Genomic DNA, 21,252 nt, shown 5'->3' on the forward strand with positions numbered 1-21,252 from the left:
ATATTTATCAGATTTGATAGCAAAATCAGAATCAAATTATACTCGAATAGTTTTAGCTTATCAAATGCAACTGAACAATCAAATTTGGTCAGATATAGGATCAAAAATATGATTCACTGAGTGGCAGTTGTGCCAGAGAATGATGTTAAGGCACTTTATGCATTTGAGAAAGGAGGTGAGACGGCCTTTGTATTTGCATTGAAAACTGGATTTAGCAACTACCACCTCATAAAATGGTAGATGCCAAATCCAGAAATGGATTGCTGCCACTTTGTCAAATGCATAAACTCCCTCCAACTACCAGTTCCCATATGGAGACTTATTTCATATTCTTAAGATCGAAATATCATCAAGAGGGCGTTTATTGCATCCCCACCCAAGGGAAGCCACTTCTTGAAGGGACGCATGAGAAAAAGTTCTTTCCCATGGGGGGAAGGTGTGAACCAGTGTTGTCGATATTGGCCTGAATGTCGATGCACCAGAAAATACTGACCTCAATTGGCTATTTTTTAATAAAATGTAAAAAATAGATTAAAATTAATTTTTTATATTATTTTAATGGCTTTAACATGTGTCAAGTTCTGATTGACACAATATTTTTTAATTATTTTTTGGCCAATTCAGAATAATTCACTTGAGAATGGATATTGGAGGATTCACCTGAATCATTGGGCCAAACGATACAAGTCCGATTCCGATACAGACAACAGTGGTGTGAACCCATTTTGATAGGAAAGATGCTTGTTTGCCTTTATTATGTAAACACCACCACATGTTTTCCATGGAGATGTTTGTTTCACCTCCCTTAGTAAAAGTTCTCTTTCCTACGAAAGAGTGTCTCTTTCATCCCCCCCCACGAAAAGAAAGCAATATCCATGCGTGAACAAAGAAGAGAGTGCGAATAGGCCAAGGGATTAAGCATTCTATTATTTCATCACAATTCCAGCAATGAACATTGCATACACAAATATGATCATGGAAAATATTTAGGTGTATGCATGGCTGATCAGACCGACAAAAGGAGAAGGAAAAAAAAAAACACCCAATATAACCCAAAAAAGGCGAAAAACTCACATAAGCAAAATCATATCAAAACACGAGCCATTCTGCTATGTTCTTCTAGTCTTCAATCAAAGACAAACTGGAAAGTGTTTTCCTACAAACAAAACAGAGAATTCTTTTGACGAAGACTGCACAGAGCAAGAAATGTAAGGCCACACAACTTGCTTCCAAAACCAAATCAACCATCAATTGCAGTTACGATCCCGTTACTGCTGCACTAATCTCCACACACGAATGCATGCATCTTCACCAGAGCTTACAACAGTGCAATCATCATTGAAAACTAATCCATAAACACCTCCCAAGTGAGCACCCTTTATGGTTATACGACTTGAAGCTGGCTTATCAACTTCATATATAATTATGCTTGTGTCTAGAGATCCCGTAGCAACCATTGTGCTATCAGGAGACCAAGCCACACAATTTATACGAGCAGTATGGTACAACATGTTCTTAAGCTTAACCTGCAGAAGATAGTCAACTGGTTAGTGAGACAAATGTTCAGGAAGTTAAAAATCAAACCTTGGTAATTAACATTACATTTCTAAAAAGGATTAATGCGGAAGGGAAAGGAAGAAAGAGAGATGGACTATGCAAATGGGAACCAAAAAGTTAGAAGTATGAACAACTTAAATATAGTGACAAAATCTATCAAAAATAAAGAAAAAAAAACATGGATGAAGCATGACAGCCTTCCACTACTTTAATGTGTGTAAAAAGAATTTAGGAAACAAAAAGAAAATTAAAAAACCATATAGGATTTACATTGTGCCTGATAAATTGAACCATGGCATTTTGCTATGTCACATGGGTGCGGGTGCGGGTGCGACACGGGTGCGGCGCAATTTCAAAAATTTTGGACACGGGGACTCGGCTATATATATATATATAATTCTAGTAAACAATTAAAATTAAGTAGCCAAAACTATGACCTTAATTTTTTCGAAAGTTTCAATTTGGCATTCCCATTTCTTTATGGTACTTCTTAAGCTAGCTTTTCTAATACTTGTGAAACTAGTATTTTTTGAAACTGGAAAAGCATTTATTTAGCTATCTCAAATGGTTGGGTTACCTTTTATCGTGTTTTATACATATTTTTACATAAGTTGTGACTTGTGAAACAGTCACACAGACTGTGCACACAGTCTGTGCAATGCAGTCTGTGACTGTGCAGACTGTGCACAGTCACACAGACTGTGTGCAATGACTGTGCAGTTGCAGTTGCACAGTCTGTGACTGTGCAACTGCATGCATTGCACAGTCTGGTTATATATTAAAAAAAAAGATATATAACAATTGTTTTTTTTTGTTTTTTGTCTTAAAAATGGACATTTTTGGACTCGGTCAAAGTTGACCGAGTCCAAAATGTGGAAGGACGCGGCCTGGACTCGTTGACCGAGTCCGACTCGGCGTTGACCGAGTCCGGGCCGAGTCCGAAGCCGCACCCGTGTCGGGGCGTGTCGACTCGGGTGCGGCACCTCCCTAGCCGAGTCCGTGTGACATAGGCATTTTGTAGTCTAGGAAAACAAGGGTAATTATAATACCGCACACAAGGCCATAAATGCTTAAGAATTTTCAAGGTTTTTGGATCTAGAATGCCATTGACATACAATAGAATGAATGTCTACTACATTTTTCATAACAGGGATATTGCGCTGAATCAATTCATTCTAGGTCTTGATTGCTTTGTCACCTTCTCATGAAAATCCAGAACATGCAATTAATAGCAAAGTACACCATTATTATCAAAACTGGTATTTGTCTTATGCACCACAATTTGCTTTGTAATCCCATTGTTGCTTAAAGCTAAACTTATGGTCCCCAATAGTAATATTCCTGCTTATTGGTGATCTCCAATCTTTACTGGGCTCCTCCTTTTCCCAGTTCCTTCAACTTGCTTCATGTCAAATTTTTTGTGTTCTGTAATTTCAGACAGCTTGTAACATGCCCATTCTATCCCTGACAATGCTCATCTTTCTGTTTAATTAACTCTTAAGGACAAGATGTAAGGATACGTGGCATTTCTTCAATATGTGTTTTTATTTTTGCTTTACGTAACATGCATTAGTATTGTATCATTGTCATCAATGGCTCGGGTAATTGATTTGTAGTACCAGTTGGAGTCACACTATCTCAACCGGGCCATATTCAGGCAAACCTAGCTTGTCTAATAAAAAAAAATTAACTCAATCCTAGTGAGGATTAATCTATTATGAGAGATCATCCCATGTGATTAATGAGTTGGGACATCAACCTGTTGTAGTTGGAATATTCATTTTCTCTTTCCTATTTCATTGAGTCAAATTGAAATGACAAAAATTGACACAGAATTAGAGCAGCCATGACGAAGTGATCTATTAATCTCATCTTCATGCTTTTTCCTCTAATCTTCTAACCTCTTTCTTCTCTATGGATTTAATATTTTTCAGAAGATTTCTTTGTTTTGAATGTTAAATTTTAAAACACTTACTGGAATCATAGGCAGATCTGACTGTTAGCTTTGAACAAATCTGGAATCTAACTTGTTTTTTGGTCCCATAGGCTTGGGTGAAGGGGATAAATGGATTGATACGTGGAAATGGTAGCTCTATCTTAGCTGGTGGTGTGGTTGGCTGGAACCAAATAATCAAATCTTCAAGGGAGTACGACCTTGCAAAGGGGGGTGATTGAATTGGTAATTAAGTTTATGGTTCAAATCAAGCTTGCAAAGGGGTCAAGCTGAGGTTCCAGACTGACTTATGGTCCAGGGATGTAACTCTTGCTGAAAGATATCCACCGTTTTTTCACATAAACAGAGATAACAGCATACTTGTAAGTGAATGTTGGAAAGGAAGAGCTAGTTAGTTCACTGAATTCAGAAGGAATTTCAAGGAGCAAGAGGTAGAAGATTGGTTTTGGTTATGGCTATTGGATTTTTAGGCCCATGGAAAATTTCTGACAGCGAGAATTCCTTATATGGAAATGTGACGGATGTGTTATGTTCTCTATAGCTTCATTTAGCCATGCTTTTGGCTGTAAAGATGTAGACCACTTTCCAAATGACACCGTCTAGGGTTTCCATCCCTCCTACAGCCAAGATATTTGTGTGGCTCTTAGCACTTGATAAGGTTAATAACCAGTGCAAATTGAAAGACAAAAGTTTCCAGCTTGCAAGTACTTGCTACTTCTGTTTCGATGAGAACGAAACAATTGAGCATTTGTTTTGGTTTTATCCAGCATTTCAGTGGTTGTTCAAACAAGCTTTGGATTGTGCCAATAAAATGGCCAGATGGGGATTTAGCTTGGATTGGTCGGAATAGGACTGGTGGTTAAGAATCTTAATTTGATCTATTCTGTAAGCTTGTTGAAAGATTTCTTATCCCCTGGCTTAAATTATTTCTCTTAGACAAAAAAAAAGGATTTACATGGTTTGCAAAGTGTTATAATGTGCATCTCCCTCGCATACTGTCTGTAGACTCTATACATACACCAATTCTTGTTTTCTTTTTGTTATGTGTGTGTGCTTGTGTTCAAGGATTGATACACACACACACACACACACACACACACACACACACACACATATATATATATATATATATATATATATAGAGAGAGAGAGAGAGAGAGAGATGGTACCTCTCGAGTGACATGGTCCCATACAACAGCTTCTCGATTGAGATCACCAAAAATAAACATAGAGGCATCTGGGGAGAAACGAATGACGTTAATAGCACCACGATGCTTCTCAAGGACTGACTCTTCAGTGAAAGTGTCCCCATTGACAGAATAGACGTGGAGTTTCCCATCTTGGCCACCAACAATGGCCTCACTTCCATCAGGTGAAATTGCAGATGCCGTCACAGCAAACCCAAGATTCAGAGTTGACAACACTTTGGATCCACGAAGCATGATTACTCTTGAATCAGTTGAAAGCAATGCCAGCTCGGGCTTATCAAGTGCAATATTTAAGTCCTTTGGTTGTGCACCAATATCAATTTGTTCTTCATCACCACACTGATCAGCATGCAGCGGAATTCTCCTTACCTGTAAAATTTTGGGAAAAGGATCATCTCTTGTAGCAAAAGCAAGTTGAACATATTGTACATAGCTACAGTTGTTGTACAGTCAGCAAAATATAAGCCCCACAGCAGGATATCATCAATTGGAATTTGGCAGGTAGATTAAGAAATTGTTCCTTATTAAAGGAATATGCTATTCATCAGACTTGGTGAGCAATACTACCGTGTATTGAACTTTTATAATTGGCTGGAAAGCTTTCCAGACAAGAATATATGGACTATCCCTGATATTTACTATCCGAACATCAAAGAAGAGGACCAAATATTTGGAGAACACCTGATAAAATCATCAAATTGGACTAGGACAATATAACTTAAAAACGAGGAGAAAATCTCCAACCGAATAGCCTTTGGAAATCTTTCACATGTTATTGCCATTAGACATACTAGCGAGCACAGACATGCTCCCAGTCTATGTCACAGGGACTCACCAAAGAGGCCTCTGCACCCACGTCGACGCGACGCGGGTGTGGCACCCAATTCGGTCAACCCGCACCCAAGGTTATCATTGTCCAAAATGGACTTGGTTAACTTTGTCCATTAAAAAAAGGGACAGGGCTCGATAATGGGTAAGAGTACCTCGAGCACCCCCTCCCCCCCCAATTAAAAAAATAAGGGGGTACCTCGAGAAGGGGTAAAGAGGGATGGGGCTTGAGAATGGGGTACCACGAGAAAGGGTAAAGGGGTGGTGTTAAAATATATATATATATATATATATATATATACCCTCCCGCACCCCCACACCCAAGTTCTTTTAAAGTGCCGCATCGCCGCCCCCGCATCTGCACCCGTACCTATGTGACATAGCTCCCAGTTTATCCAATACATATATGCACATGTATGAATACAAATTGTAGTTAGTTGCCTGTTTATAGAGAGCGTGAGAGAGGTTGACTATGCCATGCACGTGCGAAAATCAAATTCCACTTGTACAACTTACATAATGAATAACAAATAGTGTCAACTGTCACATACAAATAAATTCCTTATGCTGTGAACATTGGATCAAGAGAATTTCTGCTCATGACATTTTATATGTCAAAATTACAACTGGCACGGTAACAATGTTAGAACAAAACAATATCCATAGTGCTATGATTAGGCCAATGAAGCACTGCTCGTCATATTATATCATTACATGGCAAGGTGTACCTTTCAAAAGGTATATGTGTAATTAGGTTAACCTAAAGTTAGACATAACATACAAGAGAGTTGACTGCGACATCACCCACCATATGAGGCACTTTACAGCCCTGTGGTACCTCCTGTTATCTCTTCTCTATTCTTCGTCTTCACCACATGAACATAAAGTTGAATTACTTGCTTAAAAGATGTAGTACTGCTCATTTCAAGCATGGGCGTGAACAAATCTCAATTCATTTTTTATTTCTTCTCAAGGAGTATTGAAAATGATATTACTTGCATATTTTGGTCAAACTATTTCAATGGAATATTATATAGAATTTCAAAGGCTATTTAAGTTTCTAATTCAAGAATTTGACATCAAGAAATTGGTCTCATTTACGTACCTCTTAGAGATTGAAGTTACAAGAACAACAAAGAGTATATTTATCTTTTAGAGAGAATATGTTGGAAGATACTGTTATTAGTCAGTTTGGAGCCTTGTGAATTAACTAACATATCTGTTATCCGATTAGCCTGATTAATCAATTCATGCACAATGAAATGATACTGAGATGGGCCATGAATATTCAAAAAATTGAAGGCTACTCATCAAAAAGGAATCTTCTATGCCAATTCCTTTGAAGTACAAAATAGATGACCTGCATGTATGTGCATAAAAGAACCGCCTCTGGTTTTATTTTCTTTGAGAGTGAATTCCGTACCATTGAATAGAAAAGAGACAAATGATCATAAGCTTAAATGTTGAAGCCAAATTATAAAGCCATGTCTTTTGGGCCATTTGAAAAGAATTCATGTAAAAGCAATATTACAAAAGGCAGAGATTCAGGTGAAACTTCTAGGAAGCTTTATGGTGATAAATAATATCTATGAAAAGAAGCAACCATATATTGGTGACTTGCCACTTTAATAAGAAAGAGTTGCATTCAAGATGTTTAGCACTTCAAATTTTCTGAACAGAATTGCAAATTCTCCAAGAGAGTTCAAGGCTTGACTTCATAAATCAATTCGATAGATATCTTTGCAACACCTCAAGATGGAGCATTGTTGCCTATCTCAATTAGGGGTGGCAATCGGGTCGGGTTGGCAGGTCGACCCGGCGGGTTGGCTGGTCAGCATACCTCAACCCGACCCGTTTATTAAACGGGTCGGCTGTGGCAAACACGAACCCGACCCGTTTATTAAACGGGTAACCCGACACGACCCGCCAACCCGTTTATAAACGGGTTGGGTCGGGTAAACGGATTGGCAGGTTAGCAGGTTGACCCGCCCGCCTAACCCGTTTATTAAACGGGTCAGCTGGGTTGGCATACCCCTAACACGAACCCGACCCGTTTAATAAACGGGTTAGGCGTGAAAAGATACTGTCATTTAGTATAAAGTCTGGATCTCAGGATCCAGACCCAATTCCTTTCATTTTAAACACATGCTCATTAATGTTTCATTAATGACATGCTATAATTTTATCATAACATGTAATGGGTATTTTCGTACCCTAGCTATTGTATCTGTGTGTATTTAATCAGAGAAGCAAAAATGAATACCCTGATTAGGGATTTTTGCTGCAGCCTCGTTCTCTCTCCCCATGTTGTGTTGTTGCTTGTAGATGAAGAAAGGAACCCATGATTTCTATCATGGTATCAGAGCAGCAGGTTCAATATTGAAGATCGGTTCCTTCTATGACTGATTTGTCTCCTTCTAAGGTACCTGTTTTCTCATTTTTCCTATCGATTTCTCTTGTATTTAAATCTGCAGTCCGGACTGAAATCTCTTCTTCGTACTCTCCTCTTTCTTTTTGCTCTTTTGAAATACATCATTAATCTGCTTATTGTCTTCTTCAAGTACCTCCTTTTGATTCCCCTTTTTTATTTAAGCCAACGTGTTTCTCTTATTTCCAAAATCCAAAACTGAAATTTGGTCACGTTGGCATATTTCCTCCTTCTTTCATTCCCTGTTGTTCTTCTGTCATATCTACTACTTCTTTCACATTGCTGCACGTGATCTTACCCATCCATAAGCAACATAATCAAGCAAGATCAATTTTTTTGATCTATGTGTGATTACAAGAGTTGAAAAGGATCACTCCAAACTCATTTGCATATTGACGTCAGATCAGATTGTGATCTGCACGCCCAGATCTATCTTGATTAAAATAATTTCATCTTCGAATTCATTTTCATCTCTGTTTTGCCTGTTTTCTCATTATTCTAAAAGGAAAACACAATATTTTCAAAATAACGTACCTATTACTGATTGAATTTTATTCAGAACAGATTCTTTACTGTGCAGTTCTGTTTTTCTGCCTCGTGTTCATCAGTTAAAAAAAAAAAACTAGTCTGGTCTTTAGACTTCTCTGATATTAAAATTTACGTTCTGAATTATACTAGAATTCAATTGTGGTTGGGTCTTTGTCGTAAGGCCATTTCTTATTTTTTATTCCTTCTCTTGGTTGGATCTTATTCCTTCTTGTTTTTGGCTTCAAAAGAATATGGACTCATTCCCTCATTCTCAGTCTGGTCTTTCCTCAAACTTTCTCAGCCAACTCGTGTCTGAGAAACTGAACAATTCCAATTTCCTAACTTGGAAGCAACAAATCATACCATTCATAAGAAGTCAGGACCTTTCTGGACATCTGGATGGTTCTGTTCCTGTTCCTCCAGAATTCATACCACAAGAAGAAAAGAATGGTGAGAAAGATCTTTCTATTACCTATGTAAGAAATCTTGAGTATGTATCCTGGATGAAGTGAGATCAGGCGTTGGTTGCCTATATCACTTCTACATTGTCACAAGAAGTGCTTGTGGCAATTCCAGATGACTGCTCTGTTAAAATGTAAAACTGTGCAAATGTTTCATATTTACTGACAAAAATGATAAACTTTCTCCTCGTGTGATTCCCTGTGCCTTTTTAGGATATGCTGAAAACCAGAAAGGTTATAGATGTTTTGACTTCAAAAATAATAAACTATATGTGTCTAGAAATGTTTCCTTTCTTGAAAAGGAGAGCTTCTTTGATTTTAGAAAATTAAAAGACGTCACTGAGTACTCCTTTTTGCTAGATCTAATATCAACATCTGATGAATATGACCTTGATTGTAACTTTGATGATGATCAAAGAATTATTGATCTTAATGTTGAAAATGAAGAAGTTCATAGAGATACTAGTATTCAATATTCCAGGCGACAAGAGTCTAATCCTCCATGTGCACTTGAAAAATATTCTAACATTCCAACTAGACAATCATCCTGAATCTCGAGGCCTCCAGGAAAGTTTATATCAGTGGCGGAGCCAGGGGTGGGCATGGGTGGGTGGCCGCCCACCCTAAAATTTGAAACCGAGTCGACTCATGACTCGGAAAACCGAGTCGAATTGGGACTCGTGAAACCGAATCGACCGAGACCCGGGCTCTCGATGAGTCTAGAGCCTGCCAAAAGAGGCGAGGGGTAAAACCCTAGCCAGTTTTCTAAAGCTCTGCCCCTCCGTTCCAGCGTTCCCCTTCAGTCACAGGCAAGACGACCACCCCATTCGCCGGCAACCCTTGTGCTCTGCAGTGCCGCCGGCCTCCCTTCGGTGAACCCGCGGTGGCAGTGCCCCCCTCCGAGCTTCTCCCTCTCGGCTGCAATCTCCGGCGACGCGAGGCACCGGTGTCGCAGTCAGTCGGACCTTTGCCAATCTCCGGCAACCATCGCTAGCAGTTTGAAGAAGACCCTCTTATCTCCTAAATTTGAGGGTGGGTTTTGTTCATGTTCAGTGGCTCTGGTGATACAGTATCCAGTTATCCATTCTACAGGAGCAATACAGGCCAATCCTTCAATTTGGTTCTTGATCCTTTCTATTTGGGGCACAACTGAACGTGGGTCTAGTTTCTTTCCTCCTTTTTGGGTGCAACCTCATTGAAAGAGTCAATCTTGCTATCCTTTCTTGGTCATCGTGCGTGCATAGGACTCTCCTTTTGTGCCTGCTGCTAAAACAAGGTATGGATGTCTATCAATGTAACGAAGGCAACGGATAGCGTATCTTTATCTACCAGATAGTTGGTGAGTGAATTGCTTGTTCTCGATTGTCTAGGATTCTTGTAGTGAGTAACTGTGGCCATTGACAGATTTTAATAATTGGGCGTCTGTATTTTTTGTCTAACAGGCATTTTTATACTCTTTTTGCTTGAATTCTGCATATGGTGCATGTTGGTCATCATCGATGTCATAAAAAATGTATTCATTTTTTAGCTTAAAGCTTTTTCGGGGTTCTACGGCCAATCTTGGTGGTCAGAGGCGGAGCTGGGGGGGGCGGGGGCAGGAATGGGCTGTAGCCCAGTCCTGCCTCTCGAAACAGTTAAATTTTTTTTTTTTTAAAAGCCCAGTCCTAGCCCAGCTCAGCCCTGACTGCAGCAAATAGTTTGATTTGTCCATATAAAATAGATTTTTATTAATAATTGTAGCCATTTTTTATTTTATCTCAATTTTTTTTTCGGGGGCGCTGCCCCCGAGCCCCCGACTATCACGCCATTTTTTTTTTGCTACACCCCTGTTTGCCCATCCCCCACGTCAATCCTAGCTATGCCACTGGTTTGTATCATACGAGTCTTTCTCACCCACATATAGGGCAGTTATTGCATTAATTCACTCATATGAAGAACCATCCACATATTTTCAAGCAAAAAATGATATCAAATGGATAGAAGCCATGAAAGTTGAATTAGATGCACTTGAAAAGGCTTCTACATGGAATATTCAAGATCTTCCTTCAGGGAAGAAAACTATAGGATGTCAATGGGTTTATAAAATTAAAACCAAGAGTGATGGTACTCTTGAAAGATATAAAGCCCGTTTAGTAGCCAAAGGTTATGCCCAAGAATATGGGATTGATTATGAAGAAACCTTTGCTCCGATGGCTCGTATGACTACTGTCCGAACCTTAATTGCCTTAGCTTCTATCAAAAAATGGTTTATTTTTCAAATGGATGTCAAAAATGTTTTTTTAAATGGAAAGCTAGTTGAAGAAGTATACATGGAACCCCCTCCTGGTCTAAGTATTCCTAAGGGTAAAGTCCTTCGCTTAGAAAAAACTCTTTACGGACTTAAACAAGCACCAAAAGCTTGGTATGATAGGTTTAGTCGTGTTATGATTGATATTGGTTTTCAATTCTGTTTAACTAACACTGCTTTGTTTATTAAGAATTCTGATGCAGAGATCATTGTGCTTCTTCTCTATGTGGATGATATGATCATCACCGGAAGTGATAAACAGGGAGTTGAAACAATCAAAACACTTCTTAAATCTCATTTTGAAATGACTGATTTGGGCTTGTTGAGATACTTTTTAGGCATTGAAGTTGCTTATTCTCCTAGAGGATATTTATTATCTCAGACTAAATTTGCTTTTGATATTGTTTTCAGGTCTGGTATTACTGATGATAAGAAAGTTGACACTCCAGAAGTTGTTAATGTTAAAATGAAGATTGATGATGGAGAACTTCTTGCAGACCCTACTCCTTATAGACAGCTTGTCGGGGCACTTTCCTATCTATCCATTACCAGACCAGATATAGCACATGCTGTTCATACAGCAAGTCAATTTCAACATGCTCCTACTTCTGTTCATATGGGAGCAGTCATGCGTATTATCATATACATCAAGTCCTCTCTTTCACAAGGACTTTTCTTATCTTCCTCCTCTTCTCTTGATTTAATTGCATATACTGATGCTGATTGGGGAGGTGATCCCAATAACAGACACTCAACCACTGGCTTTTGTGTCTTTTTAGGGGAATCATTGATCTCGTGGAGGTGTAAAAAGCAGCAGAAGGTATCTCTCTCATCCACCGAAGCTGAATACAGAGCCATGGCAACCACGACCATGGAAGTAGTTTGGCTCCGACGACTGCTTGCTGACATGGGAGCTGAAGCAACAAAGGCTTCACAAATGTGTTGTGACAACAAAAGTGCGATCTACATTGCCAGTAACAGAACATTCCACGAACGCACCAAACACATCGAAATGGATTGTCACTACGTCAGAGAGGAATATCTACACGGGATAATTGATCTGCCATATGTCACTTCAGAATATCAGTTAACAGACTTCTTTACAAAGCCTCTCGCTGCTCCCCGATTTCACTTTCTCTTAGACAAACTTTCGCTCATTGTACCGTAAGTTTGAGGGGGAGTGTTAAAATGTAAAACTGTACACATATGTATATATAATAATATTATATTATTATTATATATATATATAAATACATTTTTTATTTCTTTCTTTTCTGTATTTTTTTTCCTTTATTTTTATTTTTTGTCTTTATGTCATCTAGTTCAGTTTGAACTAGAATGACTGTTGCTAGTCAAGTCCTGTCCAGACTTGACTAGCAATAGAGCTGTTGGACTGACACATTCCAACAGCTCTAAATAGAGCTGTTGGACTGTGTCCAACAGCTCTATTGAGTCCTCTTTCAGCTGTGTATATAAAGGGGTGCAGCCCCTCTTGTATTTCATTCCAATGCTTCTTAAGCAATTGGTTTTTCATATCAATAAATAATACATTTTTGTTTTTATTTTGTTTCCGGTTATACCCTTTTTAAGGGTTATGCTTTAGTGTCATTCTTGACACTTGCCCTTGTTAATCTAAGCTCGTGTTTCGAAGATCCCCATTTCATTTCATGCTCAACAATGCAATTATGGCATCGACTGGTTCAGACATATTCTCAAGTTTCTCAGGCCAGAGTATTATTTTTAAAGAAAGAGTTTCAAATGCTAAGAAAGGACTCCATGACTATTATGGAGTATTTGAACAAAATGAAGACTATTACAGATCAATTGGCCATTGTGGGATGCCCTGTTAGTGACAATGATATGGTGCGACAAACTTTGAGTAGGCTGGGGTCGGACTATCATATGATGGTTACTTCCTTATTGTGTTTGCCAGATTTACCTACATTTGAAGATCTTCGTGTCAAGCTTTTACAGTATGAGATGACGTTGAAAGGATTTTCTGAAGATACTCATGCTCATGTTGGAGCACACAATGTTCTTGCCACAGGAGTTGCCTATGGGCGAGGACGTGGTAGGTATGATTTTTGAGACAAATGGGGTCAAGAAAGGAATGGACAAGGAAGTCGTGGAATACTACCTACACCCAATGTTCCTCCCAATGGGCAAAGGCAAAGGACAATACCTACCTGCTTTCTCTGGAACAAAAAGGGACACATAAAGGCAAATTGCTGGTTTAACCCGCAAAATAGAGGAAAGCAATTGGAGACAAGAAAGGGAACAGATACATTGAAAAATAGTGGAGAAGTCAAAGAGTTACTATTATTTGCCTTGGCTGAATTGAATATCAAACAGAATAATCAAGGTACTTGGTATGTTGATTCGGGTGCAGCCACTCATGTCACTGGTGATGCTGGTAAGCTCCTAAATCTTGTTTCTTATGTTGGTAGAAATAGTATAGTCACTGGAGATGGGTCTCACCACCATATTTCGCACATTGAAAATTTTGTAATCCCCATGTCCAACTATTCTCTTGCACTTTCAAATGTCATTCATGCTCCTAATATCAAGAAAAATATTGTTTCTGTCTCTAAACTTGTAGATGGCATTAATGCTTCAGTTGAGTTTACTCCTTTTTCTGTTTGTGTTAAGGACCTTCAAACGAGAGAAACATTCACTGAAGGAAAACGTCAAGGAAATATGTACGTGTTCCAAGAGAATCCTTCCTCTCGTGTTCAACCTGTTGATTCCATCTTGAAGCTCACATCATCATCTTCAGTTTCTACTGAGAGTGTTTTTAATCTTTCTGAATGTATTGAGTCGAATCTTTGGCATGGTCGTCTGGGTCATTGTAGTAGTCGCTTTATTGATAAGCTTGTTTCAAGTAGTCTTATTCCCAAGTCAAGTCTAGACTTAAGTGTCGATAATAAAAAGTGTTCTAGTTGTCTTCAGTGTAAGAGTCATGTTCTTCCTTTTCATTCCATTAATAAAAGAGCTTCAAGACCATTTGAAATTATATGTTCTGATGTTTGGGGCCCGGCTCCAGTTCCTTCCATGTATGGCACTAGATATTATCTCATATTTGTTGACAGTTATTCTCGATATACATGGATCTTCTTTATGAAAAGTAAATCTAAAACCTTCAAGTTATTTCAGAATTTTCATTCTTTTGTTCAAAACCGATTCTCTCAGAATATTATTTGTTTCCAATGTGATGGAGGGGGTGAATTCTCTTCAAATGACTTCATAAATTTCCTCCAAACAAATGGAATAAGTAGATATGTGTCTTGCCCTCACACACCTCAACAGAATGGGATTACTCAACGGAAGCATTGTCATATTGTCAAGAGTGCAATGAGCATGATGCATGATAGTAACCTTCCAGTTACCTTCTGGGCAGAGGCTTTTCACACAACTGTCTATGTCATAAATTGATTGCCTATGAACATCTTAGAGAACAAATCACCCTATTTCTCTTTGCATGGTGTGCATCCAAATTATCACGATTTGCGTGTATTCGGGTGTATGTTATGTTCATGTTGACAGTTCAATGCGGCACAAGTTTCAGGATAAGGCCTTAAAGTGCAGATTTGTGGGGTATGCTGATGATTACAAAGGCTACAAATGCTATGATCCCGTGAGCAAGCACATAAAAATATCCAGAAATGTTGTGTTTGACGAATCAAATTTTGGTCATAATGCTAGCACTCCTCCTGAAATTGAAGTTTATCACCCTTGGTTGAACTCAGATCTCTTTTCTAGTATTGATAATGTATGTTCTTCTTAATGTAATCAAAGAGACTAGGGAAACGTATCTACTGTTGTGCAAAGAACTCAAGAAAGTGTAACGTCTGAATCACTATTGGCCCCCGAAAGGTATAAAGGCATTGGTTACTCTCGACGTGAGAAGGAGATACCTCCCAGCTTTAATCAGGAGCATAATTCTCCTTATGTTTCCACTCAATCACTTGCTCACAGAAGGTCTACCCGACCTCGGCATCCTATTGATAGGTGGGTCAGTTATGAGAACTTCACGATGGATTTTCAACTTTTCTTAACCTCTTTGGGCAAGGAAGATCAACCGACAACATTTTATCAAGCAATAAATTCTAAGCGATGAATTGAAGCTATGAACAACGAAATGGTGGCTTTTCATGAGTCTGGCACTTGGGATATTGTTCCCAGACCATATAATCGGAATGTGGTTGGGTCAAAATGGGTCTATAAGATAAAGTATAAGCTAGATGGTGCTATCGAGCGATATAAGGCAAGGCTGGTTGCCAAAGGATTCACACAAGAGCAAGGACAAGACTATGATGAGACCTTTATTCTAGTTGTGAAAATGGGAACTATCTGCATCATAGTATCATTGGCTGTTGAGCACCAGTGGACTCTCAACCAATTGGATGTGAAGAATGTGTTTCTACATGGAACTCCGAAGGAAGAAGTATACATGGAGCAGCCCATTGGGTATGCAAAAGGGAACTCTAAAGAATACGTGTGCAGGTTAAAGATAGCTATATATGGTCTAAAGCAGGCATCTCGTTCTTGGTTTGACAGTTTCGCTCTTGAAGTAGAAAAATATGGGTTTAGTCGGTCTCTTCTTGACCATTCTCTTTTCATATTTAAATGCAAAGATATAATTACCCTGTTATTGATATATGTTGATGACATTATCATTACAGGTAACTCTAATGAACATATTGAACAGGTTAAAGAACTTTTGAATCATAAATTCAAGATGAAGGATCTTGGTAAACTGCGATACTTTCTTGGAGTAGAAGTTGACAGGACTCCTTAAGGCATGACGCTTACTCAGCATAAGTATACCATTGATGTTCTTAGCAAGGCAGGTATGACAGATTGTAAGCCCCTCAGCACACCCAATGTACTTCATCAGAAACTCAGTTGCTAAGATGGAGATTTGTACGAGGATCCTACAGGATATCGCAGGATAGTAGGAATGCTTCAATATCTTACCTTCACTCGGCCTGACATTGTCTATTCTGTCAATCAGGTATCTCAGTTCATGCATGAACCACATATTGGGCATATGAAAACCGTTAAACGCATTCTTCGATATTTGAAGGGTACTATTGGAGATGGTCTTCTGTACAGAAAGAGTATGCCTGGTCATCACATGCATGAACTCCTTACTTACACAGATGTAGATTGGGCAGGAGATCCATATGAACGTAGGTCTGTCTCAGGATACTGCGTTTTCATTGGGCTAAATCTTGTCTCCTGGAGCAGTAGAAAACAAAAAGCCATAGCCAGGTCGAGCACAGAAGATGAATATAGATCAATGTCAGCTACTACAGCCTAACTAACATGGATCAGACACCTGTTGACAGAAGAGAATCGATTTCTAAAAGTATTCTCTTGTGTGACAATCAAAGTACTATCAACATGTCATTCAATCCTATCTACCACAGTCGTGCCAAACATATTGAAATTGATCAACATTTTGTAAGACAAAAGGTTGAAGAGAAGGAAATTGAACCAGAATACGTGCGGACTGCTGATCAAGTTGTTGACTTGTTTACAAAAGGACTTATCAAGGACAGATTTTGGATGTTCATGGTCCAAAACCATGTACAACTGGAGGGGGGGTGAAAAGATACTGTCATTTAGTATAAGGTCTGGAACTCAGAATCCAGACCCAATTCCTTTCATTTTAAACACATGCTCATTAATGTTTCATTAATGGCATGTTGTAATTTTATCATAACATGTAATGGGTATTTTCATACCCTAGCTATTGTATTTGTGTGTATTTAATCAGAGAAGCAAAAATGAATACCCTGATTAGGGATTTTTGCTGCAGCCACGTTCTCTCTCCCCATGTTGTGCTGTTGCTTGTAGATGAAGAAAGGAACCCATGATTTCTATCAAGGTGGGTCGACCCGTTTATTAAACGGGTTAGTTTAAGCCCAACCTGAACCCGCCTAAAAGGCGGGTTGGCGGGTCGGGTTGGGAGGTCGTGTCAGGTTTTGCCACCCCTAATCTCAATATTTGTCATATTTTATGACAAAATCTTTGCAGTTTGTAGTTCTACTTTTAAAGGCAGTGACATTTTTTATTGATAAAAATATAATTTACAATCAAGCTCCTTTACCACAGGAGAAAATTATTAACACTATCACAGTTCACTATACATGGAGTTCACAAAACTATACTAGTCATCAATAACTTCACTTTTCATATTCTTTATATATATTATATTTTTCACTCCATTGTTCTCTAAAATGCCAAAATTACTTCTGTAATATCACATAAGGGCATTTTGTGAAGCACATTCTTGTACCATTTCTATATTGAGGGATCTAACATTTCTCCATCAACGCAAGATTTCATTTTCTTGTTATTCAATTGCAATGAACATCTAGTCAGTCTTTTCCCTCAAGACATGTTTTATTTAGAACACAAGATCTTGTTGGCTTACTATGCCTGACTCAACATTGAGTAGTAATTTTAGCTAGTGTGTAAATTGCCTACCCCATCAAGGTGCAAGATTGAATTGAAATATATTCATTTCAGTGATCATATTGGATAATAGAAAGACACATCATCATGTTCTCCAGCCTAGTTGCAATCATAAGTCATCAAGAAAATCAGCTTCAAAAAGATGGTGCAAGCACACAAACCACAAGATATAAAAATAAAGGCAACTACTACATGTACATGAAGAAATGGTGCTACCTTGTTATCAAAGGCAAATGTGGTGAGCTCTCCTTCCACCACTGCAAAACATTTAATTTGAGAGTTCTCCCTTCTCTGTAACCTTCCTGCACATCCAACTCCTTGCATCCATCGGACAATCACCCCATCATAACTGCTAGATAGAATAATATTCTGGCTGCCTTCAGAGGTGACTGCCAAACCAGTGACGCTCTTCATGTGCCCAGAAAATGATACTGGCATCTTTTCTAGGTCATTGGCTGAATATATACTAATAGTGCCACCAAGGGAAACAGTGACAAGATGATTATTCTGCCACAGGCAACCAACTAGCATTCCATCCAGTCCAGAATCAGATGAAGTAAGTGTCTTCTTCACCTTACCGTTTCCATTTTCATCAATCTCCCACACTTTTGCAGTTTTATCTGCAGACACTGTTAGCACCTGAAACAGCAGGATAAGCTTTCACAGTAAGATATGAGAGTTGGCTACTAGAGAAATAAATATATAAAACAAAGAATGAATAGGTATCTTTCTGTTGAGTCACACCAAAAGAAAAAATCATAATCAGCAAGTGCATTCTCTTTGAAGACCTAAAAATAAGAAAAAACAATGTATCAAATATTGCATTAACACTTTCCTTTAATCCACCTGTAAAATTGCAACAGGCAATTCAGTCAAAACCAGAAATCCAGCAGTAGCCGATGTGATTCGAAGCTAACAAGGAAAATGAAGGGTTTTTCACCATCTCTATTTCTTATAGTGACATAATCACTTCAACAGATTAAGTTTGCAAACTAAAGGCTATTAAGATACAGCATACAATGCAAACTACTTGTCTTAGATGTTCAAATGATATAACCCAAATATTGTTAAGATATATATATATACATATATATATATATATTATATACTTTAAAGTTAAGTCAACTGTGGTTGACTTAGACTAGTTGTTGGACTGCTGGTCCAACGGCTAGAAATCTAGCCATTGGACTAGGTCTAACAGCTAGTCAAACTAATGTGGACTCCCTTTTTCTCTCCTTTAATCTCTTTTCTTCCTCCGTTTCTCTATAAATATGGGTGCCTTTGTAAGGTAAGAGAGTGATGGGTAGTTTTAAGCTTCTTGTGTGTTTTTGAGTGTATTGTAATGATGATTAAAATGTATTTTTCTTTGTATTTTTAATGTTCTTTATTAATGAAGTTATTCATTCACATTCTATTGTGTTTTATTTTAGTTATTATGTTTTTATCCAAATGCATTGTGTTTTTATTCTTGGAGTTCATTATAGAGTGCATTGAGGTCCATGCCATTTTGTGACATGGTATCAGAGTAAGGCATCATGGTCTTGAAAAAGATTCGTATTAATGAATAGCATGGATTCAAGGATTTTGCATTCCAGTATGTATCTTTAGCTTTTCTATCTTCATATGTATGGTAGGTGTTTTGAAAGGGTTATATTAAAAATGAATGTCTTCTTTTGAAATTAGAATATGTAGAAATTGTTAGAAGTCAAGCACCTTCGACCAGATCTTCATCCACAGCAGAAGAGAAAGGGATTTGCAAGAAGGAGAGGCGGCAATGACTGACACGATTCTCAATGAGAGGTTGTGCCCTATATTCAATGTTATATATATGATACAAGTTGGATTGGGTCTGTCAACCCAGACCCGATAATACCAACCGTGTAAATACAATACAAAAGAATCATTTTGGGTCTAGAACTAGACCTGTACACTACATTCTCAATACCCTCCTTCAAGTTGTGCATGGTTTTGCAACATGGACAACTTGTTCTTCAAGAACCAAAAACGCATATTGGTACGGCCCTTAGTGAACAAATCTGCCACTTGGTCAGCCGTAGGAACATAAGTAGGTGCAACTTCTCTATCTTCAATCTTTTGCCGAATGAAGTATTGATCAATCTCTATATGCTTTGTGCGACTATGGTGAATAGGATTAAAAGCAATTTGTATGACACCTTGATTATCGCGCAAGAGAGTGGTGGGTAGCATAGATTCTCCAACTTCAGTCAAAAGATGTCTCAGCCATGTGGCCTTTATTGTAGCAGCCACCATAGATCGATACTCAGCTTCAATACTAGATCGTGCAAATGCACGTTGTTTCTTGTTACTCTACGCCATCAAGTTCCCATCAAGAAAAGCACAATATCCAGAAACCGACTGCCTGTCATCTGGAACTCCAGCCCAATCTGCATTTGTGTATACATCCAGTCGATGTTGCTCCCCTTTAGTCTTGGATTGATGATAAACTAGACCATCTCCAAGAGTTCCTTTTAAATATCGAAGGATTCTCTTAACAACATTCATATGCTTTGTTCGTGGGTCATGCATGAATTGTGAAACTTGATTCACTGCATACACAATGTCTGGTCTAGTGAAGGTGAGATATTGGAACATACCCACAAGACTCCGATATTTCTTGGAATCTTCATATGCTTCCCCATCCCGGGATCTGAGTTTATGATTAAGGACACTAGGGGTGGTTAGAGGTTTATAATCCTTCATGCCTGCCTTATCCAACAAATCCAAAGTATATTTGTGTTGGGTTAGTGAAGTGTTTCATCCTGTCGATCCACCTCAACCCCTAAGAAATAACGCAAAACCCCCAAATCTTTCATCTTAAACTGTATAATCAATAAGATCTTGGTAGCTTCTATGTGTTCATCGGAGTTCCCAGTAATAATAATATCATCCACATATATAAGAATTAAGGTGCGTACCTGACAATCTCGAAAAATAAAAAACGAATGATCAAGATGAGATCGAACCCATGTCTCTGAACTTCAATAGAGAAACTATCAAACCATGAGCGGGAGGCTTGCTTTAGCCCATAGATGGCTCTTCGTAGCTTGCAAACATGCGTGTTGGGGCTATGTTTGGTATAACTAGAGGGTTGCTCCATATACACCTCTTCCTTGAGAGTGCCATGCAAAAAATACATTTTTGACATCAAGTTGACTTAGAGTCCATCCATACTGAACTGACAAGGACAGAACTAATCGAATAGTTTCCATCTTGATCACAGAACTAAATGTTTCGGCAAAATCTTGCCCGTATTCTTGAGTGAACCCTTTCGCTACTAGCCTCACCTTATAGCGTTCAATGGATTCATCGAGTTTATACTTGATTTTATAGACCTATTTAGATCCTACAACATTCTTGTTCGATGGTCTAGGAACAATCTCCCAAGTCCCACTGTAACGCCCCGGATTTCCAAAACAAAGCTAAGTTAAAATTTTCATGAATTTCTTTTTTTTTTCTTTGCAGCGGAACTTACAAAAGCTTTTAGCAGCGGAATCAGA

The 21,252-nt window shown here is 38.5% G+C and overlaps 1 protein-coding gene across 1 annotated transcript; it reads right to left on the reverse strand.

Annotated features, from left to right (window-relative positions):
* Positions 1-1,183: 1,183 nt before the first annotated feature.
* LOC149829715 (actin-interacting protein 1-2-like) lies at positions 1,184-20,394 on the reverse strand. The gene is made up of 5 exons (XM_090015275.1): positions 20,350-20,394; positions 19,796-20,062; positions 17,951-18,373; positions 4,681-5,088; positions 1,184-1,526 (listed from the first exon to the last, which is right to left on the reverse strand). Exons 1-5 carry the CDS (start codon positions 20,392-20,394, stop codon positions 1,269-1,271), a joined length of 1,401 nt encoding a protein of 466 aa, XP_089871401.1. The 3' UTR covers positions 1,184-1,268.
* Positions 20,395-21,252: the final 858 nt, after the last annotated feature.

This window comes from Nuphar pumila, chromosome 8 (genome assembly GCF_984573655.1).
Source record: "Nuphar pumila chromosome 8, dmNupPumi1.hap1.1, whole genome shotgun sequence".
Taxonomy (NCBI): domain Eukaryota; kingdom Viridiplantae; phylum Streptophyta; class Magnoliopsida; order Nymphaeales; family Nymphaeaceae; genus Nuphar; species Nuphar pumila.

Coding starts and splice junctions, on each gene's coding strand:
- LOC149829715 (XM_090015275.1), bottom strand. CDS start 20,394: ATGGGGAAGCATATGAAGATTCCAAGAAATATCGGAGTCTTGTGG. Junction 18,374..19,795: donor GAGAAGTTGCACCTACTTAT/GTTCCTACGGCT, acceptor CTGCTGTTTCAG/GTGCTAACAGTGTCTGCAGA. Junction 1,527..4,680: donor GGGACCATGTCACTCGAGAG/GTACCATCTCTC, acceptor TATCTTCTGCAG/GTTAAGCTTAAGAACATGTT.